This window comes from Anabrus simplex, chromosome 1, assembly GCF_040414725.1.
Source record: "Anabrus simplex isolate iqAnaSimp1 chromosome 1, ASM4041472v1, whole genome shotgun sequence".
Taxonomy (NCBI): Eukaryota; Metazoa; Arthropoda; class Insecta; order Orthoptera; family Tettigoniidae; genus Anabrus; species Anabrus simplex.
In genome coordinates, this window is record NC_090265.1 from 415,851,738 (window position 1) to 415,878,182 (window position 26,445).

The following is a 26,445-nucleotide window of genomic DNA, read 5'->3' on the forward strand; positions in this document are numbered from 1 at the left end:
AAACATATGGAGAGTGTGTAGAAAGAAACCAGAAACTGAACTTTTCCTGTGAAAAACAAGATGCAAATCCTGTGGCGAATTCCGAGGCTTTATTTACGTTATTTATCGTAGAACATATCCTGTCTGTAAATTGTCCCGACCACGCAGGGCCTTTGTTTCGTAAAATGTTTCCTGATTCGGAAATCGCTAAATGATATTGTTGTGCTAGACCGAAAACAGCGGCTATCATACAGAAATGTGCCTGCAAGAAAAGGCGAAAATTGTATCACATTTGCAGGTGAATTCATTTTCTGTTGCTAATCATGGTTGCAATAAGCAGAAGCAAAGCAAAGTCATCTCCGTACAGGCCATGAAGGCCCTTGGATGGGTGGAAGGTAGAGGCTTCCACTATCCGTAACCTTGGCACTTGATGGGGTAGAGTGGTTAGCTCTATGCCCGGCTGCCTTTGCCCCCAGGAATTCACCTGGTACTCATTTTTGCTGTAGGCTGAGTGAACCTCAGGGCCATATGCACCTCTGGAAGTGGAAATCTTATTTCTTAAATTTTTACGACTTCCTGACGGGGTTGCAATAAGAGCGACTTGAAAATATATCCTATTGTTCTAACACTTTTTAGGCCTGAACTCGATGAAATCCAGAGTTGTCTACTCTCTGTGCCTAAAGGGGATGCTACTGGAGCTAACATTGCCAATCTTTTGCTCTCAACTTTTCAGGAATTCCACATTCCATTAAAAAACTGCCTAGCTCTTGGTGCTGATAATGCTCCAGTAATGGTAGAATTAAATAATGGTGTGGCAGGATGTTTGAAGCGGGGAAAATAGGAACATAATCATCGTAGGCTGCTTGTGTCACCTAATTAATCTTGGTGCAGTGAAGGATGCAGTGTGCTTGCCTGTAAATGTAGATGAAAGTATCATTGATATATTTTATTACCTGGAAAGGAGTGCAAAGAGGAAAGAAAAGTTCAGGGAATTTCAGACTTTACACAGCACAGAGATCAGGAAAATTCTGAAGCATGTGCCTACTCGATGGTTATAACTGAGAAGGTATTTAGATAGGATTTTGCTGCAGTGACACCCTTTGGTTACTTTATTCAGGAGCGAAATTGTAAGTAAGGATTCTCAGATGGGAACTTTGAACACTTACAAAATTCCGAAGTACTGTCTAAATGCAGATGTATCTTGTTTGTCTGAAAAGGTGAAGCATTGTCATAACATTTAACCACACTCCTCAGTTAAAAGGAAAACCCAGTCATCAGTTTCACCCCAAAAACATGAAACTACTGATGATACTAAGTGCCATGCTTTGTCATGTGAAGAACGACTGTTCATGTTCCTTTCATAAAATTTACATAAATCTTTTTGCCTTTTTCTCTTTAAGTTTTATGGATATATTTGAGAATCCATACCTAGCTCTTCAGTCAAGTATGTCACACATCCAGTTATTGAAGTCAGTTTTGGAGGAACTATTGAAGAATATGATGGCAAGGTTTGTGAAACCACACGTTATTAAAACTTCTCGTCTCTCCTTGATGTAGATTATCATACTCCAGCAAATCAAAAGGATGATTGTGATCTGATGATAGGGAACTCTGCGTTTATTTTGGTGAACACTTTGAGGTCTGAGGAAAAGTGCATATTCTTTAAGTCTGTTAGAAAGTGTTTCTTTTCATCATGTGACTACATGGTACAGAAATTTCCGTTCAAAGACGAAGTTTTAATTAATGCAGAAGTTGCAAATATTTCTGCTATAAGTAAGGCATCATTTTCTAGCCTTAGCTTTTTCATTAACAAGTTTCCGACCATTCTGACTAATGAAATGGAACATTTAGATAAAGAAACTGATATTATGCATTCCTGCATTCCCAGTTCTGTAACTTTCAGCTCAAAGAAACAGACCTCGCAAAAGGAAGAATTGATGCTCACTGGGCATTGTTAGGTCAGATGAAATCAGCTGATGGTGTACTTAAATATGACAGACTCTCTAAGGTGATGCTTGCTATTGTATCAATTCCACATAGCAATGTAGAATGTGAAAGGATTTTTAGCAGAATCACAAAGACAAAAACACAGTTCACATCCTTACTGACTGAACTTTGGAGAAACTTTTAACCAGTTCAGCAAGGCAAGTGCTTTGAGCAAAAATATAGTTCCTTGTTTCTGAAGAGGGCTAAGTCAGCAATGGGTTTGTTGGACAACAATTATTCATAATGTGTTCAGCATGTTGGAAGGATGAGAAGTCACATGTTCCTGAAGTTCAGGTATGTCCAGTATTTAGTATTCACATATAAATAATGAAAAGAAAAAAATATATATGTAGGCCAAATAGAGTTGTTACTGTATTGAATTATAATGAATTAGTACATGTTGTGCCATCAGTGATACGTCGCAATTCGCTGCCAAATTTCTCCTGATTTTTTACTTTTGAAAGTTGGCATGTCTGCTGTGTGGAAAATATAACTGTATTTAACCAAGTAAGTGATAGTGATGATGTTGATGCTAATAGTGTCTGTGAAGAAAGGAATGTTAAATAGGACAATCCTGCACAGGCTACACAACAGTTCCTAGACTTGTTAGTTCTTTAATTTCCTCTTCTCTCACACCACTCTTCTTAAACTTTGACGTCATGCTTTTACGAGCCGCTTGTAAACAAGTCATGGAACATTAAATATCACTTGAGATTATCAATAGACAGAAAAAACAACAATGTTGTCAGAACGTGGTAGCTTGAGCTCTTTTTAATGGTCGTGCCAAGATTAGGTGCCATTTTTGGTCTAGAAGCCTATCATAGAATAAAGAAACTAAGCGTCTCTCAGAGGGAAGCTGGCAAGATTTGCTCATTTTTTGAGGATCACTCAATGAGACCCTGGCACTAAGAGAATACATCTTCATCTGGGAAGTTTTGAGACTGAAGTTGTTGTTATAATGACATTTAGAATTAACTTGAGATACTTCGTCAGCAATTGGTACAATACCTTATAACCTTGAATGGACTCTTGGCTTTTGATTCTGCGCAATTGTGTCAAGTGACAGGTTGGTGCTCAGTAACTCAGGTATCCATACTGTAGTGGTATTGTCATCTGGGGGGTGGTGATAGAACATGGTGTGAAAACCAAGCATTATGTGAGCATAGAATTCTGTATGAAGTTAGGAAAAACAGTCACAGAGACCCAGAATTTTATCCAGTAGACTTATGGTAAGCAGTCATATCATGAGCAGGGGTGTTTTCAGTGATACACAGGTTTTTTGAATATTGGGGAGTCGGGTGAGGATGAGCCGCAGTCCAGACTGCCATCCACAGCATACATGGATGATAGACAACCCAGAACACGTAAGGAACAGGTACATGGGCTATCACTTTATATCAGTAGAGCAAGATATTGAAATGTGTTTACCAAATCTTGGTTATCTCTCAGCATGTGTGGTATTCGGTGCAATTTGCAATCTTGCATTTTCTTCGTTCAATTTTATTTTTCATATAGATATTTCTGGTTTGGTCTTTGTTCTTTTTCATATAGTTTATAGTTTAGCATAGAATAAATTAGTATCGTATAAGTTTAATAATTCAGTGTGGCCATGGGTTTATTTACATTTGTGTTTAGTGGGGGGGGGGGGGTCAAGAAAAGCAAGTAATCGTAATTGAGGAGTGTGGGACAAGGAACTTCTGAAAAATAAAACTTGTGAAATTATGTGCACTGTGTGCAAGTTCTTTGAGAATGAAGAAGATGATGGTGCTACTTTGCTGTAAGCAACAGGGGGGAGGGAACATTCCCAATTTTGATGACTGGTTTGAATTCTCACAATAAGTTGTGTGAGAATTGTACAATATTAATGGACATGCTCCCCATCATTCCATCATTTATAATAAGGCTCCAACAATGGTACAGTGGACTTCCACCCTATCGATGCCATTTCAGTGCAGGAGAAAATCTGGCCCCAAATTAAGGGTTGTGTTTACAGTAGAGGGTTCCAGTGACTCATATTGGTGGGTGTGTTCCTTTTGTACTGAACGAGTTGGTCGAGTGGTTGGGGACACACAGCCGTGAGGTTGCATTCGGGAGATAGGGGTTTTGAACCCCGCTGTCGGCAGCCCTGAAGTTGGTTTTCCATACTTTCCCATTTTTACACCAGGTAAATGCTGGAGCTGTACCTTAATTAAGACCACGGCCGCTTCCTTCCTAATCCTAACCCTTTCCTATCCCATCATCACCATAAGCCCTACCTATGTCGGTGCAACGTAGAGCCAGTTGTTCGAAAAAAAAAATCCTTTTGTAGATCATAATATTTTTCCTGCATCACCTATTAGTAGTGAGTAATTTGTTATTTTCTCAATCACCAAGCTCGATAGCTGCAGTCGCTTAAGTGCGGCCATTATCCGGTCAAGTCAAAGTCAAAGTTTATTTATTCCACCTATTCAATACATAAGAAGTGATTTTAAATTATATGGACATGTTTCGCCCTTTATTTAAGGGCATCTTCAGTCTACATCCCAATCTGAAAGATAAAGAATCAGGATCCTGATTGTTCTTAATTGTTGTTGATTTAAAAAAAAATACAAATGAATGTGAGGATGATGTAAGACATAGTTTAGATATTCTTAAAAAAAAAGTCTTAATAAAGTCTTACAAACAAATAGACGTAATTTATACACTTTCTTGAATGTCCTTGTCTAAAAATATGGTAACAAGTTGGATATTGGTTCTATAAAAACGCAAATTGCTACGTTGAATCTTGTAAAGCGGTGCCATGTGTTGGTTGAGGGCGTTAGAGAAAAGTTTGGATCCTAAACAGTTCAAATGTCAGAATAATGATGAAGAATGTTGCTGATTACTCCAAGTGGAGTTTAAATACATTTTAAAACTAGTAATGAGACGTTTCTGCCGCTTACTCAAATTATGCTGTAGGGGCGAGGGAAATGCTTGATACTTTAAGTGGGGTTTATAATATATAAAGTGGTTAGATTGTTGTAAATCTCGTGTGAAGAGATAAATCTGTAGTCTTCTTAAAGCACAAGTGAGATAGTGGGTTCAAACCCCACTGTTGGCAGCTCTGAAGTTGGTTTTCCATTCTTTCCCATTTTCACACCAGACAAATACTGGCTGTACCTTATTTAAGGCCACGGCCACTTCCTTCACACTCCCAGCCGTTTCCTATCCCATTGTCGCCATAAGACCTATCTGTGTCAGTGTGGCGTAAAGCAACTTGTAAAAAAAAAATAGTATTTCCTCAATCTCTTTTATTGTTCATAATTTGATATTCTCATTTTAATGTTGGATGTTGTTAGTAAGTTCATAGTATGCTTTCAGTTCCTGTGCATTCATTTTCATCAGGTATTCATAATTCAGTTGTTTCACACTGAGTATTACATTTATTGAGAGCTCTGTGTCGTGACATATTGCATCAGCTGTTCTTGGCAGCAGTTAAACTCTGGCAACATAATTCAGATCATGTGTGTTATGAACTGTAAATTTTGAAACTAAGCTTTTGGAGCATATGTGCTCAAGTGCAGCTTTTCAATCCTAGCCCTTCTTGGTTTTACAGTTTCCATTTTGAGTACTGTAGTTAATCTTCATATGTTCTTAGTTTAATAATAGTTTTATACTGTATTCATAAACTATAAAGAGCACTTTCTTCTTTAGTTGTTAGAAACTGTAAATGTTGACTAAACCAAGACTGTTTCTTTTAGCCTTGTGTGCCATCGGCTACGCCCTCAGCTTTTGGAGCGAACTCACCAGGAGCTGGAATCCAACTTCCGTTCCTATTCACGTGCTCTAGTAGGACTTGCTTGCAATTTGCATCGCACTCGAGAGTTGCGTCAGCTGTTTTTGGAGCTGGTTGAACGCTGTTTAGAACCGTGGCGGCAGGCTAACTGGACATTGACTGACTTGAGCCATTTCCTCAGTGCCTACATGCAGTGTGCTCTTGAAATGGATGTTCTCAGGTGAGTGCTATGTGTATGAAATATTTACGAGAAAAGTACAGATAGAGGTGTAAAATGGTAATTCATGAATCGAAAAGAAAGAAGTGTTGGTGATCTAAATTTCAGGGTGTAAGAATTTATAAAACATCTGTTTCACAGTTCAGTCAAAGAGGAAAACATTGAGGTTCTCTGGATGAAACAGAAAGCTGTTGCTCTCGGGAACCTGTTTGATGGACAAATAAAAAATATATAGAAGGAATTCTTTTTTGGGCTTGTAGACTGTGGTCAGGCTAGGTTATAAGCTGGCAATCTTTCACAGAAACTGCACCTGACATTCTCAAGTGGTCTGCTCTCTCAATATATAGAAGGAATTCTTTTTTGGGCTTGTAGACTGTGGACAGGCTAGATTATAAGCTGGCAATCTTTCACAGAAACTGCACCTGACATTCTCAAGTGGTCTGCTCTCTCTGAAAGTCAGTAGTGGACTGAAGTGTGGCTGTGTGCTCCCAGTAAATACTGTCTTTACTCGTGTATTAGATCCCTGTTGGCTTTTCGAGACAAAGAAAATGCAAAAAAATAAATCTCGCATACAAGACCCCCGCCTCCAACATCATTCGTCAGATAAGAAGCTTTGAAGTGGGTACAAGTCTTATTGCAGCTCTGATGACATCGCACAAATTTGTGAATAGTTTCATCCATGCGATCCACGCATTGAAAACACGTGTCGAAGTCATGCAGTACATCTGTGTTTCGTATTTACGAAATGCCTGTCTCCGTAGCGTAGGCCCACTCCAGCTCTGATGATGTCTCACAAATAGGTGAATAGTTTCGTGTCCGACCCGCACATTGCAAGCATGCATCACTCATGCTATATGTCTGTGTTTTGTAGTTAAGAATGTACACCAGTGTAATGGTTAGCACAATTAGCTACCATTTATGGGAGCCTGAGTTCGATTCCCGGTACCGTACTGCCAGAGGTTTACGAATGACAGGAAGGTGGATATGCGGTAAAAATGGTACATGTAACTCCCCTCCACTGAGGGTGTGTATAAAAAGAGCTGCACCGCCTTGGGATGAGGAAACTAGTTAACTTTAGTTAAGAAATATTCATGGTTGTTGCTGTTAATATAGCAGACAAGATCATTAACACTGGAACCGCCAGAGCGGTCAAAATGACCGCTACACATGTTCCAGACACAATTTTTACTACAGTTTTTATTGTAGGATATTGAGCTGCAGTGACTTTTCCTGGTTAGTGGTCAGGAAAATCCATATTAAATATGATTAATTTTGCATCAATGGATGGGGCATTGGTAACGGGTATACCAACTGCCGCCGGAGCGATCATTTTGACCGCTGTATTAATTATCATAAGAAAATGTATTATAACACATATCTCTCATCGAGATTTAATCGTCCACTTATAATTATCCTATCAATAACGGTATTGTTAAAAAACACAACAATAGAACTTGGATATATTACGAATTGTACGATCATTATTTCCGCTGCATCTCCAATAGTGTTATCATTTGTCAGCTTGTCACAGTACAGTAAACATGTCTCATAAACCATCGGTTGCTGAGTCTATTGCATGACATTCCTAAAGATATGTCTGATACAGAATATGGTCCAGGTATAAAGGACCTAAAAAGAGAAAATGCATACAAAGATTACTACCAGTCAAGTAATAACCCTGAAAGCAGTGATTCAGATCACGCTGAAAACCAGGTTGTTCTGGCTGAAGGTACTCTAAGTTGATATTATTATTATTATTATTATTATTATTATTATTATTATTATTATTATTATTATTATTATTATTATTATTATTATTATTATTATTGTTATTATTATTATTATTATTATTATTATTATTATTATTATTATTATTATCATCATCATCATCATTATTATTGTTGTTGTTGTTATTATTATTATTATTATTATTATTATTATCAGCATAACAAGTTTGGTGAAATTCCTTGATTTGTACCCTATTCAAATTATAATTATGCCTCGCATAGGCAGAGTACTGATGAGTTTTTAATTATTCTACTACAGCCTTAGAAACAATAACCTGTAAAGCATGGTATCATAGGGGATGCGACAACCAAGGTAAAGGCCTCCCATGGCAGATTATCTGATGGCATCAGGGAGTGGACCGTAGCAGATTGGGAAGATGACATCTGGTTGAATTGCTCGCCATACTCCCTTGAAAGAAAATCCAGGACTTACTTCATATTCAAAGTGGCATGTTTCTGACAACAGTGTAACAAACGTCTGGCGTCGTTTTATTGATAAATAAATATTTAAACTCATAAAGCAATGTACAGAAACAGAGGCAAAACTATAATAATGAGTAACCGTGCGTATCGAGAATGAATGTATAATAATTTTTATAGCGGTCAAAATGACTGCATCGGGAATTCCAGATATATAATATATTCCGGTGGTTCTAGTGTCAACAAAGTGATTGTTTAATGTATCGTAACTGGGGCCAATATAGGTTTTTTTTTTTTTTTGGAGAGAAGTAAGTTTAAAACATGATAAAAACTATCCAGTCATAACGATTGTTTTACTTGCCAACATACCTAACAAATAATAATAATGATTTTATGTCCCCACTTACTTTGAACGATATTCGGAGATGCCAAGTAAAACGTACTAGGTATGCATTAATAAAATAATAGACAACGAACGTATGAAATTAAACATTATGATAATAAAATTCATTACTGCCACACCTGTAGATATTCATAAATGCAGCAAACTTTTCTGTTATTTATTTTTATTCTTTTCGTCGTGGAACTTTTGGCAATATCCGGGCGGGTAGCATACCTAACCTAAACAATGCGGTCTCTCATTATCTCATTTACAGCTGTTTAGATAAATCCTGATGTGATAAATGTACAGAACAAGCATGAAATATACTTAAAAATAAGGGTCTGGCTTTCAACAGTCGCAGTTATCAAAATAATGGTTCCAGTCACTATGTATTAGAACACTGCAATGTATGCTTTTCACTCGCTCATATTTGTTCGAAGGTCCTGGACTTGAGTGGGTTTCTCCTGAGCGGAGAGTGCTTGAAACTACTGTATGTTGACGAGTGAACTATGCTAACGAGAAGAACAATTGCAAGAAACAACAGGCAATCATCTGAATTTTTATTAAAAAGCGATAAAATAATGTCATAACATTTACAATTGTCCTGATTTGTCCTTTTATTATTTATTCTCGGTGCTATCTTCGTATTACTGACACTGAATCAATGAAAATTAAAAAGGTAATTTTTATCTTGTAAACAACATTAAATATAATTATCATTTTAAACAATACATTTGATAAAATATATATGAATTAGAACTCTGAACAACGAAATAAAATGGTAAATTGTGTTCCTTCTGTTCATTTAATTAATTTTGACATCTTGCTTGCCGATGCAATTGTTTATACTATGTATTTTTATTATTGTATAGTACTCTTAGACCGAACATAAATTAAAGTATGTCTTGGGGTAAAAAGTATCAATGATATGGGATAAATGCACTTTTAAAAATAATTTGACCGAAGAAGTTGGCAATGCGATTAGCTTCGCGCAGCTGTGAGCTTGTATTTGCAAAATAGTGGGTTCAAATCCCACTGTCAGCAGCCCTGTAGATGGCTTTCCGTGGTTTCTCTTTTTGACACCAGAAAAAAGTTGGGGCTGTGCCTTAATTAAGGCCATGGCCGCTTCTTTCCCACTCATTGCCCTTTCCTCTCCTGTCATTGCCGTGGGACCTATCTGTGTCGGTGTGACTTAAAGCAAATTGGAAAAAAAATTATTAATAATTTGCTGATGATGATGATGATGATGATGATGATGATGCTTGTTGTTTAAAGGGGCTCAACATCTAGGTCATTGGACCCTAACAGTACGAAATGAGATTAAATGCAATGCCAATTTAAAAGTTCAAAATTTATCCACTGACCAGAATTCAAAACATGATGATGAAGAATTAATGGATGAATATGAATTTAAAACAATCAGTGATCTGACCTGCATTGCCTCACCTTCTCAGAAACTGACCATGGGACTGCTTCCAAAGCACAGTCCTGAATCGATGATGCTTCTTGTCTAAAGGGGTTCAAAATCCAGGTCAACGATCCCTCATAATGGTACTTATCGCTAGTAAAGTAGAACCATGGTATTTTCTCAAGTTGCATTACTAATCAAAAGTAGTGTAAACTCACTGTGTTCGAAACATTATGGTACTACTCACAAGTATTGTACATCACACAGGTAACGCAGACCTATGGTGTTTCTCACATAATGGCACCACTCGTAGGCAACGCGAACCCGTGGTGCACCTCACATAGGTGTACTAATCACAGGGACTCATACTGTCCCGTGTTGCTCCTCACATAGTGGGCACAAATCACAGACAATGCAGACCAATGGTGTCACTCATATAGTGGTATTAATTACAGGCATTGCCCAGACCCGTGGTGTTTCTCACATAATGGTACAAATCACACACAACGTAAGCCCGTGGTGTTCTGCCTATAGTGGTACTAATCACAGGTACTGGAAACCCACAGTGAACCACACTCTGCTGCTGCCGATCACAAACCTATTGTGTACCTAATGTAGTGGTACTATCTATTAAAGAAAACTATTTAAAATAGTTTGTTGGGTCCATCTTGTCAATACACTTTTAATTATTGAAATTATTTATGTTATCATACATGTTTCAGGAAAAATATCCATTCCCTTCATCAGTGATGTCAATTCAAGGAATAAAACCATATAATACTGTTGGTTTTTACTTACATTTTAAAGGAATATTGTATCCTAATTCACTGTATTAATGAATAAAGAAACTAATGAAATATTATGAAAATGATCATTGCATAAAATTTAATATTTTGGTGAAATGAAATGAGAATACCTAAATAAATTTAAGATCTTCATGTTTCCTCTTTTTTTCATCAAAATATTAAATTTTATGTAATGATCATTTTCATAATACAGTAGAAGTTCATTATAGCGAGAATTCGTAACAGCGGAAGATTTACTCGCTATAGCAGATTGTCGTTATACTCAATTTTTTGTAAAAAAATGTCGTTCATAACTTGTGTTACGTGGATAATTTCCACACTACGGCTTACTTGATTGTTACTTTTCGAAATCCGATACTATGTGAAAGTGTATGTTTGAGTTCATTCTGAAAAAGTTTTAATACCGTATTTCTCCGAATCCAAGACGACCTCCACATTCTCCTTCAAAGAAATTAAATCAGGCCTAAAAAGTGCTTGTGAAAGCATATGGAATGCCTTTCTTGTATAGTACGCATTTTGGACTATATTTAGACGCCGAACATTGGCTTTAATTATGCCGTATTTTTTGAGGCTGCACAATTATTCTTTATTTCCATGGGTTTAATAACCATTGACTTAAAATTGACATTATAATATCAAAGAGAACCCGTTGAAAATTTGCCGGCAAAACCTATTCCACGCGCCTCTACAATTCGACAATCCACGAGGAAAATATTCTTGCTTGCTATAAAACTGTTGTTGATGGTTATGAATTTCATGTTTTTGGTCCGTATTGAACTGAGAATAATATATAAGTAATAATAATAATAATAACGTAAATGTTTCCACCTTTTCAATACAATATATTCACAAAATTACAAAATTATACGGTACTAGTTTCGACCCATCTAGGGGTCATCATCAGCCGTATTGGAGCAAAGATCATTTGTGGCGAAATCCTAAGACAATATTATTTTAAAGAATAACAAGTGAAATGAGATGTTATGGTAATAGTTAATAATACAAGGAATATACATACTAAGAGGTTTTTAACAAAGAATAAAGTATAAATGGGGTGTTGTAAAAATTATAATCATGGAAATCAGTAAGTTCTTGTATTGAAATGAAATATGGCTTAGGAAGAGGGCTTAAGGTGGGGCTGAAGGGTGCACCCTTAACATCTCATTTCACTTGTTATTCTTTAAAATAATATTGTCTTAGGATTTCGCCACAAATGATCTTTGCTCCAATACGGCTGATGATGACCCCTAGATGGGTCGAAACTAGTACCGTATAATTTTGTAATTTTGTGAATATATTGTATTGAAAAGGTGGAAACATTTACGTTATTATTATTATTACTTATATATTATAAAACTGTTACTTTCACTCAGCGTCAGATATAACTGGCTGTAGCTACACGCACGTCTCGCTTGCCGGGTTTGGCCAACTTCAGCGGCTAGCGATGTATTGGCCTAATCGCGGACGTTGAAGGTTAACGAACGAGTTTGTTGCGCCGCGGTATGGCAATTCCGCCTTTGCGTTTTTCGTGCACATACCTCACAATTTCAACTTCGACTTCTTTAAAGCATCCTTGTTGCGGGCCACTGAATTCATTTTTTGTACGTACGCATTTTTAAGCTATCTTTGTTCTCACGCTAACGCCAAACATAGGATTTAGTTAGGCCTGTGACGTATTTCCTTGCAGCTGCACAATTATTCTACATTTCTGAGTGTTTAATAACCATGAACTTAAAATTGGCATCATAATATCGATGAGATCCCATTGAAAATTTGCCGGCAATACCTGTTCCACGTATCTTTACAATACGATGATCAATCACGAACTTATTCCTGCTGTCTATAAAACTTAATTTTACTAAGTGTCAGGTACAGAAGACGCGTTATAACTCTGCTGGTGAGTAACCACGGCCTTTCTAAGAATTCAAAGGCTCACATGTTTTGATGCCATTCTGCAGATTTGAGAAACGTTGCTGTAGAGGCTAACAGAACGTCATTCTCTCTTCACTATTTCCCGAAATCCAGTGACGTTACATGTAAGCATTGTACAACCGGTTGCCGCGGCTAGCGATGTATAATAAAGAGGCAGTCCTTTATTGTCAAAGAAGCAGCATTGTTACTGTGGTAGTTGCCAGTGGTGTTGATTACTGTTAGGCCGCAAATGCAAGACGACCCTTGCTTTTCCACATGAGATTCTGAGAATACGTCGTTTTGGATTTGGTGAAATACAGTAACACTCCAGAGGCTTCTGTGGCTTATTCTTATTCTCCTTCACACGGCATCACCTAACCTATCCGTATATATATCATAAAAACATATTTCTACTGCCGAAAGTAGAGAAATGATAACCTCCTCGCTAAAATTTTACATGGGAATAGCCTTTTCGAAATTCAGTTAGACGCAAGATAATGTGTTATTACGAAAACGTGTTATCCCCTTTTCTAATTTTCATTAGAGAACAGCTGTCGACGGGAATAACTAATAGACTCCAACATCGTCTTCGAATGTCGATGAGAGAGCTCGCAAATGCACATAGCGAGAAAACTATACCATACCGAAGATGATCGATCACATTTTGTGGCAAACGTTTCAGTTTTCTTTATCAAACAGTGTCACCTATCCTAACCTAACTGTACTACACGTATGATGAAAACATACTTCGAGATAAATTTACATGATAATAGCCTTTCCGTAATTTAACAGACGCGAGAAAATACAAACTAATCTCTGAAATCAATGATGCCCTCTGCCATATCTTGAGGTGTATCCCATCCTTACTTCATTGCAGTATTTAGCATTAAAATTACCGGTAAGCGATCGTTCATTCAGCCTTTATTTTTAACGAGTTAACAGCTGTTATCGGACACGTTATTTACGCATCTGTTACGAAAGAAGGTTCTCTTTCATTTAGAATTTTCTTTACAGAACAGCAGTCGACGGGTATTACTAATCGACTCAGACATCACCTTCGAATGTCAACGAGATAACTCGCTAGTAGACATAGCAAGGAAACGATACCGGAGGTGATCGATTGCATGCAACATATATTATAGATAAGAAAGGTTCCACCTTGTCAATACAAGTTTTATTTTTATAAGATTCTACTTACAGTACCGGTTTCGACTTTTTATACAGTCATACTCAGCTGTACATTAGTACCTTCACATAGGTCAAAGTTGGTTAATGTGCCTTGCCTAGTAGAAAAGTCATAATAATGGAATGTGTCCAACGTTCAAATTGGGCATGTTTGAAAGTAAAAGCTGGCTATTACAATCTAAAAATGAGTGTGGGTGTATCTTTTAGATCTAAAATTCGTGTAGATTAACTTATTTTAAAAGTACAGGTACATAAACACTTTAAAATACATAGTACATATTAAAATTATTAAAATATACAGTTCATGTTAAAATCCATTATAATGACTAGGAACACTTCATTAAAATGAGTTTAACATCTTGCGTTTATCGATTTTCTTATTTTTATCCAATATAAATGGAGAATGTCCGTGCTTGTATTCATAGGCGGTGCTCTCTTTGGGTTCTGCTATATGTTAGGCTTATCCACTAGTATGATTACAGTAGAACCTCGATAATTCGAAATCGGTTAATTCAAAATCCCGCCTAATTCAAAGAAGGTCTCGTTCCCTGAAACATGAGATACAGTTTTGCATGTTATTTAAATTGTTTAATTCGAAATACGGATAATTCGTAATTCGATGTACAATGTCGGCCCCATTACCGAAATTTAGACTTTTAATTCGAAACTGCCTTTACATTTTAAAACAGTAGTATGTTACAGAGTAATTTCAACTTGAAACTTATCCGCGTCATAATAAAACGCGTGTTCCGGAACGTGCAGAGGTACCGTAGCTTTCCGCATTTACACCCACTTCGGTGGTTCTACAGTGCGCTTCATGATTACTAAGTTGAATGAAATCGGAATTCTTTTGTATTCAAACTTTTAAAGAACGCTGTAATATCACGCAACGGGCAGTGTGCGGGAATCCGCGAGCACTGGCGACACCGACAGTTGACGGAAAAAAAAAACGTGGCTCATATAATAAATTCGTAGGTACCGAACAATATTGTCATTGCCGATGAAACTGCATTGCTTTATTTTAATGCGAGCCCGAACGATCATATGGTTTTAAAGGAGAAAGTGCCAGCCAGGGAATTGTACAAGTGTGAGGGATGGGGGTCATTGTCGTCTGTAGTGCGTTGCAATGCACATTGAAGCGAGAAACTTTATCCCCTCGTCATAGGAAAGATCGATAAGCCACAATATTATGGGCGTCGGGCACTTTCCGTGCCAGAACAAAGCATCTAAAAATGCAAACAGGACAGAAATCCAAAAAATAATGCATTTACACAGGGGAACCAGCATAATTTATCCTCGTCTTTGAATTGTGTGATATTTTTCTTTCGTTGCGTGAGGTTATGTTTGTAAGTGATTTACCCAAGTGCATTATTTGAACATTGTAAATGCACCTTGTTGGATACATGTTGGAAATAGTTTTTTCTCATAGCATTTGAAAGGTTTAAACCGTGAATCGAGGTGATTGCTTGTATTAATGAGTCTTAGAATACTTTGTGACGCGTCAAGTGTTTAAGGGGCCCTTACACGATCAATATTATTGACAATATCAGTATTGTCAATACAGTCGTTTACTCCTGTCAATATCACCGTCAGTATCGCCATACCCTACACGGTCAATATTATTGTCAATAATTGTATCAATAAATGTGCTCAGTACATTTGTTTCCACCATTCGGACTAGTCAAATTGTGTCCTTTCAAGTGAATTTTTGTGGCGTTGTGTATTTTGAAAACATGGACGATCGAAGAAAAGGTTGTGTAGCCATAATTATGGCTATCGGAAGTATTCGTCGAGTTCAGTGAAAGAGTGGTTGAAAAAACGTGAAGAATATTCTCATTTGAGGCTGTTGAGGGAAATTAGATTGACAGATGCGGAAGATTTTCACAATTATTTCAGAATGAAAGAAAGGACGTTCATAAAATTATTGCAGATGGTAGAACCACTCTCGAGAAGGCAGAACACAAACATGAGGGAATGCATCCCTGTTAATGAAAGATTAGCCTTAACACTCAGGTACTTAGCTACAGGAAGATTTTGAAGATTTGAAGTTCTCTGTCATCATGTCGCCTGCAACTATCAGCGAAGCTATAATTGAAATGTGTGAAACTCTTGTTCATGTCCTACGAGACTACATGAAAGTAAGTATTCTCAATACATTTTCCATATACCTTCCTACTTACCTATGTATATCAGTCTGCCATTTCACACAACCTCTTCACTACCTATATTAAAGTAGTTATCATGATAGTAGAAGTAAGGAAACGTATATTGAATAAATAATTTTAAACAAAAGATGATAGTAATTATGTATTTCTTAAACAGAAAGAAAAAAAGAAATAAGGCAATCATAATCAATCAAAATTCAAAATCCTCAATCTGTGAAGGTGTTGAAAAAAGTCACCACTGATAAATCCTGGTGTTGGTTGTTGTTGTTGTTTAGTGGGTTATCACTGTGAGTAGGAGCAGAATAATTGAATGTGGATAAGGATGACATGCTGCCACTACTTGTTTCCGGTTGTGTGGTACGTTGAGGGCTTAGACATTGACATACTTCATTTACTTTTACGGAGTTGCAATGGAGAGTGCCCAAGCTTGCTTCAAAGAGCACATCATTTATCGCTTTCTCAGCAAACTGTCTCTGCTTGGCATCTAAAGTGAGCAGTTTTTCTCCTCAAGCTTTTGCGATAGTCGGTATGTTGCTGTCAGGGTTCACAGAGTTTTCCAAATATGAACATGCCTTTTGTAGAAGCTCATTTTGTTTAGCAATCGGACCTTGCGTCCTAGCTTTTTTATTTTGAGGAGTTTGGCGAGAAGGTGTTGGAGGGATGATCGAAGATACAGATGAATTGCATACCAGCTGATGACGGTCCCTAATTAGCCCACTCTCTCCTTCGTCCTCTTCGTGGATCGGTATCTGAAAGCAAGAGGTTGAGTTGAATAATACAGTGAATGTATTACTGGCAGACGTTTTTAAAATTTGTTCTTCATTTCCACCAAGCTATCTTTACACCTACATCTAATGTGATAATTCAACTATGTACATTTGTACAACTCTTTAACCTGCACCGAGCTCGATAGCTGCAGTCGCTTAAGTGCGGCCAGTATCCAGTAATTGGGAGATAGTGGGTTCGAGCCCCACTGTCGGCAGCCCTGAAGATGGTTTTCCGTGGTTTCCCATTTTCACACCAGGCAAATGCCGGGGCTGTACCTTAATTAAGGCCACGGCCACTTCCGTCCACTTCCTAGACCTTTCCTATCCCATCGTCACCATAAGACATATCTGTGTCGGTGCGACGTTAAACAAAATAGCAAAAAAAAAAATCTTTAACCTGTAACACTTTAAACGTATTATGTTTCTATTTTTTCAGTTTCCCACTACTGCAGTAGAATGGATTGACATTGCTCATGAATTCGAGATTCGATACCAATTTTGGAATACTGTGGGCTCTCTGGATGGGAAACATATACCTATAATCAAACCAGATAACTCGGGATCTTTGTATTACAATTACAAGGGTTTTTTAGTATAGTGCTGTTAGCTTTGGTTAATGCAAAAAAAGAATTTATAATGGTAGATGTTGGAATGAACGGCCGAATATCTGACGGGGGAGTGATGTTCTACTCTAAATTTGGCGAATTGTTCCTGGAAAACCAACTGAATTTACCCACACCTAGACCGCTGCCGAATGCAACGGATGTTTTGCCATATGTATTTGTAGCAGACGAGGCATTTGCACTACATACCAATTTGTTGAAACCCTACTCTCAGAGATTACTTAATGACGAATGACAGGTGTTTAACGAGAGATTGTCACGAGCTCGCGTGGTGGTTGAAAATGCATTTGGCATCTTGAGTTCGCGGTTTGGTGTGTTCCGAAAACCTATCAACCTACAGCCTCGTATAGCGACAATTATTACCACAGCGTGCTGCTACCTGCACAACTTTTTAGCAAAGGAAAATGAACAATACCTTAACTCAACTGATCGAGGTTGTGATGACAAAACTTTGTTACCCTTGCAAAGTACTTCACACAGAAACAGTTCCTCGAGTGCCAAGACAATACGTGACAAATTTTGTCATTACTATAACAGTGAAGGAAAAATGAATCTAGGTACCCAATAATGTGTTTTGCAATGTTTACTTTTCAACATTGTCATTATGCTATCTACTGCACTTTAAATACAGTTTTGTCTGAGTTTTAACGGTTGACATTTTATTACATCTTTTCTAAAATTACAGTGTACCCAAACCTACATTTGATGCCACAATCCAATAACATAAGTAGTACAATATTTACTGCACAAAGAAAAGAAGTGAGGCTTACTTCAACTCGCCGTGCAGACGTCTGTCTGTTCTGGCAAATTAAGAATGTTCCAAACCAAATGAAGAATTTTCCGACGATGGTAAAAGGAAAAATGGGCTATTTTTCAACCAAATTATCATTTAAAAAATGAAATAGCAGTTTTTTCAACCAATTCAATTTTCTCAAATTGTCTTTGAAAATTTGTAATTAAACTTTGAAATCCTAGATATCAAGATATAGATACAAGATAAGAACAACTTATGTGTAGGTCTACAGAAGAAAGTAGGTAAATTAAAACGAAAACCCGACTCACCGGTTCCTGTGCTTCTGCTTCACTTGGCTGCTGCTCAACTGGCTTTTCAAATCTTTCAAGAAATGACAGAGCATAGAATGTCCATGCGGTAGGTTTGTACACCTCATCTGGGCTCTTTCCAGACCTTTTTGATGTGGCAATCTTCTTTAGCTCTTTCCTGAAATTGGTTCATAGGCTGTTTATTTTCTTCTTTACATCTTCTCTTCTGGCCCCCGGCTTTATCCTCACTAAAAAGGGGATGAGGCGGTCAAGCGCAGCAATCCTAGCTGTTTTATTACTGTATTTATGGTCTGCACAATTCCACAGTTCTGGAGACAGTTCAAATTGCTCAATAAAGGTCCGAAGGGCTTCGTCTTCCAGGCGTTCAGTCCCCTCGTCATTATTTCTTCCACCTGACTCGTTTACCAATCCAAAGTCTTCAGACATCGTCTCAAGGTCAATTGTATAATCCATAATACACCGCACAAAGATCACTTCCATTCCCTACTAAAGCGCGGCAACAACTGAGTATTGACAATATTATTGACGTTCGCCCCTAGACGATCAATAATATTGACAATATCCCCTCCACTTTCAAATATTGACGCCCAGAGATCAGAAAATCTGGATTTCATCAATATTGCTTCAATATCTACCGTCAATACTTGTTTTTTCACCTTACACAGTCAATATTATTGTCAATATCATACTGTATTGTCAATATTATTGATCGTGTAAGGGCCGCTTTACATTTCTGAAGTACAAGAGAAGTGCCATGGCGGGAAATTGTACAAGGATAGTCATAGGGAAGTTCGATTTTAAGGACATCGGGCACTTTCTTTGTAAATACAAGGCATCTAAAATGCTTACAGTACAGTATTTCAATGAATAAAGTACTTGCACTTGGGAGCCAGCATAGATTTCTCATCTTTGAATCGTGCTTTTTTTTTCTTTCTTTCTTTCTTTCTTTCTTTCTTTCGTTGCGTGAGGTTATGTTTGTCAGTGAGATATCCAAGTGCATTATTTGAATACTGTAAATGCACCTTCTTGGATACATTTTGGAAGTCCGATTTTCGAGTCCCAACGACTTCGAATTAACGAGGTTTTACTGTAATAGATTCTTCAATTATTGATGACAAGTCTAATGTGTAACCAGAGGTAGATATGTGCAGCTGTGATTGAATGTTGCCTTAAAGTGTTAAAATACAGTCTGCTTTTGTGCATAAGTGTCAATTGCAGAATGGTGGCTCTGTTCTTGTCTATAATTGCTGATGTATGTCTGTAAGAAACGAAAAATGGAGTTAGGAATTTATAATCTGAAGAATGCCTGTTTGTATGTGTGTGTCCGTGATGAATACTTACTATTGCTGTCGTGGTTGGGTTGCGTTAGATTTGGCTGCCTGGCGTGTACTGTATCGTGTTCTCTTGGTGCTAGTGTCCGCTGCTGTGGGGGGAATGGAGGGGTGGGTGAGGAGAGTTGTTGTCGTAGGAGTAGGGGTGGAGTTGGGCGTGTCATCCGTCTGCGCTGTGGGGCGTGTAGAACACTGTTTATTGATTATTTTAAGATAATAGTTTTTTAAAGCGGGGATAACTTTGTTAAATATGGTGTTGGTTTTTTCTGTAATTCCATTTATGTTATAATTAGGATTAGTGTATTGATCTAGTGATATGTACAGTTCTTCTGTTATATTCTATTTAACGAAACAAAAACTGATATATTGAGCAAGGGACCCAAACAGAATTGGGGCAACATGTCAGCTTTTCAGAACATCATAACTACCATCACAGAAACCGAACAAGCCATACAAAAGATTCCACACGACTTTCGTGAAGAAGTTAGACATGACATCATTAAAAAACTACCACAGTACATTAACAAAATTAGTAACAAGTCAAACAATAATATTGCATATAAAGCACACATTAATAAACTTAAAAATAAAATCACACAGAACAACCTTTTCATAACAAAAGCAGATAAAGGCAACACCACGGTTATCATCAATAAAGATGAATACATATCAAAAACTAAAGAATGTTTTAAAGACAATCCCTTCCGAATCATACGTAAAGATCCAACCAACAGTGTACAAAGGAATCTAAAAACCCTACTCAAAAACACACGTTTTTTACTTACAGAAACAGAATCTACGAACCTCACGACAATGAACCCCCAACTACCAACTGCAAAAGCCTATCCAAAAATACACAAAGACAACATACCAATGAGACCTATAATAAATTACAGGGCAAGCCCAACATACAAACTCTCACAATTCATCCAAAAATTCCTCAAGAAACATTACTTTTTTCAAGCAAACAAAACCGTAAGAAATTCAATAGATTTTTGTAACAAAACCAAAGAACTGCAAATAGAACAATACCATATCATTGCTTCGTTCGACATAACCAATATGTATCCTAACATCCCCACCAAAAAACCATAGAAATAATTCAGTCTAATCTCAGAAGTCACAGCAAATTAAGCAACCTAGAAATCGAAGAATTCATAAAATTACTTGAATTTGCCACTAATAATAACTATTTTAGATTCCATGACACAATCTACCAACAACAAAGCCTACCAATGGGGTTCCCTGCTTCCGGTATACTGGCTGAAATTTACATAGACTATCTTGAACATACATTCATTAACAAAATAGACAGTATATTCTTCTGGTGTAGATTTGTCAACGACATTTTTGTCATCATTGACAATAGACACACCAGCGAAAACATGTTATTGGGAAGACTAAACACAATAGACCCTTGCATAAAATTCACAAAATAAACCTAAAACAACCATAAATTAAATTATCTTGATTTGACAATAACCAGGCACAAAAACCACTTATCATTCAAAATATATCGAAAACCAACACACACATTGAACACGATCAAAATAGACTCCATCCATCCCAGTACTCATAAAAAAACAGTGTATTATAGTATGATCTATAGGGCTTTCAACATACCATTATCAAAAACTGACTTAAATGAAGAAATACAATTAATTCATGAAATAGCTAAAAATAATGGTTATAAGAAAGAAATGGTCAATACAATCATTCAAAAAATCAAATCTCAACCAAAAACCAGATTGACAAAAATAGACAAACCTAAAAAGGACTATGCATTATTCACCTTCAACAACACACACATATATCCATTAACTAACATACTTAAAAAACACAACTTAAAAATAGCCTTCAAGAGTATGCACAATAGTATTAACATCTTACATAATACCAAGACAATCAATAATACCAACAAGTACTATCATTCAGGAATATACCATATCAGATGCAACAACTGTGAAACAGGCTACATAGGACGTACCGGTAGGAACTTTGCAATCAGATATAATGAACATATTAATGCTGTAAAACACTATCATTTTTCCGCAATAGGCCAACACATTGACGAATACAAACACAATTTCATGAACGTTGCTAATGACATGAAAATACTAAATATAAACCCTAAAGGCCCCTTACTCAGTATAACAGAACTGTACATATCACTAGATCAATACACCAATCCTAATTATAAGAAATGAAATTACAGAAAAAAAAACAACACCATATTTAATCAATAAACAGTGTTCTACATGCCCCACGGCGCAGACGACCGACATGCCCAACTCCACCCCTACTCTTACGACAACAACTCTCCTCACCCACCCCTCCATTCCCCTCACAGCAGCGGACACTAGCACCAAGAGAACACGATACAGTACACGCCAGGCAGCCAAATCTAACACAACCCAACCACGACAGCAGTAGTAAGTATTCATCACGGAAACACACATACAAGCAGGCATTCTTCAGATTATAAATTCCTAACTCCATTTTTCGTTTCTTACAGACATATATCAGCAATTATAGACGAGAAAAGAGCTACCATTCTGCAATTGACACTTATGCACAAAAGCAGACTGTATTTTAATACTTTAAGGCAACAGTCAATCACAGCTGCACTTATCTACCTCTGGTTACACATTAGACTTGGCATCAATAACTGAAGAATCTATTAATCATACTAGTGGATAAGCCTAACATATTGCAGAACCCCAAGAGAGCACCGCCTATGAATACAAGCACGAACAGTCTCCATTTATATTGGATAAAAATAAGAAAATCGACAAACGCAATATGTTAAACTCATTATAATGGATTTTAACATGAACTGTATATTTTAATATGTGATTTTAATATGTACTATATATTTTAAAGTGTTTATGTACCTGTACTTTTAAAATAAGTTAATCTACATTAATTTTAGGCCTAAAAGATATACCCACACTCATTTTTTAGATTGTACATATAGCCAGCTTTTACTTACAAACATGCCCAGTTTGAACGTTGGACACATTCCATTATTATGACTTTTCTACTAGGCAAGGCATATTAACCAACTTTGACTTATGTGAAGGTACTAATGTACAGCTGAGTATGACTGTATAAAAAGTCGAAACCGGTACTGTAAGTAGAATCTTATATAAATAAAACTTGTATTGATAAGGTGGAACCTTTCTTATCTATAATATACGAGAGTTATCAATACGGAAAATGAAACTAAATAAATCAAGATGAATGCAGCATAATCGCTGTAACGCTGTAACTGAAAAAATAATACCAATATAAATGGCCCATTATTGGTCATTATAAATTTTCCAGCTATCTCATTCCTGGTCGCCAGCGTTTCGCCCCCGTGTGCTAGGTTGGTCTCATCAGTTGGTACCTAGCACACCTACCAAGACGCATGGCTAGTGCATACCGTGGAGACCACTGCGTAGGCTACTTGGAGCCACCGGCAGTCCCAGTGAACTGTGAGAGTGTTTCATAATGAGACATGCTCTACGTGGTGTACAACAACTGCCCTGGCCAGCAAGATCACTGGATCTCTTGCCATTTGAACACGTATGGGGCACAATGAAGTGAGAACTTGCAAGTTTACCAGAGCCTGCAAGAACCAATGTCGAATTGCATCAAAAGGTGCAGGATGCTTGGAACAATCTATCGCAAGATGCCATTCAGCGCCTTTATGATCGTTTGCATGCACTAATACACACCTGCATTGCCGCCAGAGGGGACAGACTGTGTATTGATGCAACTGTTTGGGCATTTCAGCCTGCAAGTCTAAGCGCCTCCACAATCTTTTGTTTGTAACTAGCTCTGCGGCCTCATTTCGTTCTAAACCTCTTATGTTTAAATCATTAAAAATGGAATCTACCTGTAACTATAGTCGCCTCGGTCTTCCTGTACTTCTCTTGCCTTCTGTGGCCAAATCCATTGTTCTCCTATGTAACCTAGTGACCTATTGTCCTTCATTCATTTCACATGACCCCACCATTGAAGCCTATTTATGTGTACAGCATCATCCATAGAGTTAATTTCCAACTTAGCCTTTATCTCATTCCAAGTATTCTCTTGACATTGTTCCCACCTGTTTGTTCTTGCAATCATTGTCACTACTTTCATGTCTTATTACTTCCACCTTATGAATAAGATATCCGAAGTTCACCCTGCTGTCACTCCCGTACATCTAAGCCGGTACATATATAGACCAATGTAAAGATAGTTCCATCCAAGAGCTCACTTACTTTCTGAAAGAGCAATGTCATATCTTTTAACTGTTCTGATATTCTGAATCAGGTGTTTTACTGAAGCACAAGTATATTCCTACTTACGTGATTCTTCTCGCAAACAAAATAAATTATTTCTAAATCTACTCTGATTTGTCACTTGAAAACTTCAGTGAGAGGAAATTCTGTAATTAGTTGTTAACTAGTAGTCTAGATCTGGGGCCTGTTCCACAAAAGTATGGTCTTGTACATTACAAGTTACTAGCGTGGGTTCTTGTAATGTATGGAGTTGTACATTTCTGTTCCACAATCGATTGAAAGTCTCTTGTATATTATCAGTGAATTGTTACAAGTTTTACAAGTGACGACATATCAATAAACATACTACGTCATAGCATGAATCAGCTTTTTATCTTTGTATTCCATTCGTTGAATTAGGTTATGCTTGCCGCATGTATCGTAATATCATATTTTAAGGTAACTTATGCAGCAAAGATTCAAAGAACTCTAATATTTCTGTGAATTTCTTACAGCTACAATATTATTTTTCAGTTTATTTCTTTGATGATAGGAAATTACTCCGTTATTATCACCCATTCTGTTCTTCCGCAATCCTCGCATGTGTTCCACGATAGTCTGACATACCCATCTTGGTCTGTCATTAGGAATCACATGCCGCTAATAACGATATTCGGCCACCAAACTTGTTACAAAATTGCAAACACTGCATGGTTTGTTAAAATGGTGTCAAGAGAAAGGAAGTTATTCATTTTGAGGGAAGTAGAAAGAAGGAAATATTTTCTTTTCAGTGCATTCAGCGAGAGTCTGAAAAAAGAAAGAAAAAAGAAAAAATAAATGGTTGGATGGAAATATTTGACTTAGGAAAAGCTCATGGAGCTTTTGAGTTGAAAAGTTGGATTAATAATTGGAATTAATGATTCCAGGAATGTCCTTCTTGGAACATGTTTGTTCAGTATTTTCAGGCCAACGAACAATTTGAGGAAATTTTTTGCCATCCCATGCATATCTGCAATACCATGGTATTGACCACCATTTCCTAGCCAATGCAGTGTTGTTAGTAACTGTTGTTTAGCAGAGAGATATTTATTTCTGTTCATAGAATGGTTTAACCTATGCCCAGTATCCATCAAAAGTTCTTCCACTTGTATTTTTCATAACCTAAAACGCTCATTGTATTCAAATAGTGTTAAACTGGAAGTTTATTCATTCCCTAAACAGACGGTAGTTTTAATTTTCATCACCATCACTAACACTACTGCTAGACCACATATTTATCATAATGTATCTGAAATAAGTATATTTAAATAGCACTAGTACATTTATATATTATTGTCCTTTCATTGGTAGAGAATACTTCCCAATTCACTAGTAAGTTACAAGTACTAGTACTTTCGTGGAACACACCCATAAAAATTCACTGGTAATTCGTAAGTATGGAGGAGTAAAGTACAACTGTAGAAAATTCTTTTGTGGAACAGAAACTCTGGTATTTGTACTAGTTACTAGAGAATTTACTTGTAATGTACAAGACTATACTTTTGTGGAATAGGCCCCAGCTGTATGTGTAAACCAATTTTGTTGACTTACTTTCTGATAATTCAGTTGAATAGGTGGAAACCTTTAGCTTTTGTTTTGCACTATACTGCTCTTCAATACGGATAAATATGAAATTTATTACCTATGATCCTGATAATATGATCATTCATGAAATGTTACTCATTTACTGTACCAATGCAAATAAATAGCTTTCCTCCCTTTCAATCTGTGCAAATTCAGGATAATATTACATTATGTGACTCTAGTGTTCTTTTATATTAAAAAGTGGTTTTGAAACTGATTTTATATTTGTTTTGATATCTTGGAAGAGATGATAGCATGTTAAAACATTTCATGATGAATGGGAATAAAAACATTCATATAACTAAACTAGATAAAATTGTGGATGTATGCTTATTGTATGTAAAGGATTTGTGTGTTGTATGGTCTTACCTTTTTTGTTTCAGGGAGTTGGACTTGAAGAATGCTTGGGAGCGTTATATGAATGTCATCACTTCATGTGCTCTAAGAATGTATCAATCTTGACTAAATGTGCCTTGTGGTTTTTGAATGTATATACTTTGTGAATAAATGTGGTTTTTTTGTATAAATAGATTCAAATTAAACATTAGTTATCATTCTGTAAGAATTAGAATGTCAGAGATTACATTTTTTAAAAATAGAACTAACACTCATTTGAACCCCATACGGAAGAATTTGAATGTTTTAAAACCTATCTTATTTAACATCTAGGATGTAAAAGTGACTGATCTGTGAAATTTTTATTTTGTACATCAGACAGTAATGGAGGAATGAATACTTTTTAAGGGGTGAATGTTTCTAAATGTTTATTAACATCTAGGATATAAA

General features: G+C 36.8%; 1 protein-coding gene across 1 annotated transcript in view; it reads left to right on the top strand.

Annotated features, from left to right (window-relative positions):
- Window positions 1-26,224, top strand: part of Fibp (acidic fibroblast growth factor intracellular-binding protein) — a 64,538-nt gene extending 38,314 nt beyond the window's left edge. Inside the window, exons 6-7 of the mRNA XM_067143876.2 lie at window positions 5,685-5,939; window positions 26,043-26,224. Of these exons, the coding sequence (XP_066999977.1) occupies window positions 5,685-5,939; window positions 26,043-26,121 (334 nt within the window). The 3' untranslated portion in view covers window positions 26,122-26,224. The remainder of the gene's footprint in view (window positions 1-5,684; window positions 5,940-26,042) is intronic.
- The last annotated feature ends 221 nt before the right edge of the window (window positions 26,225-26,445 follow it).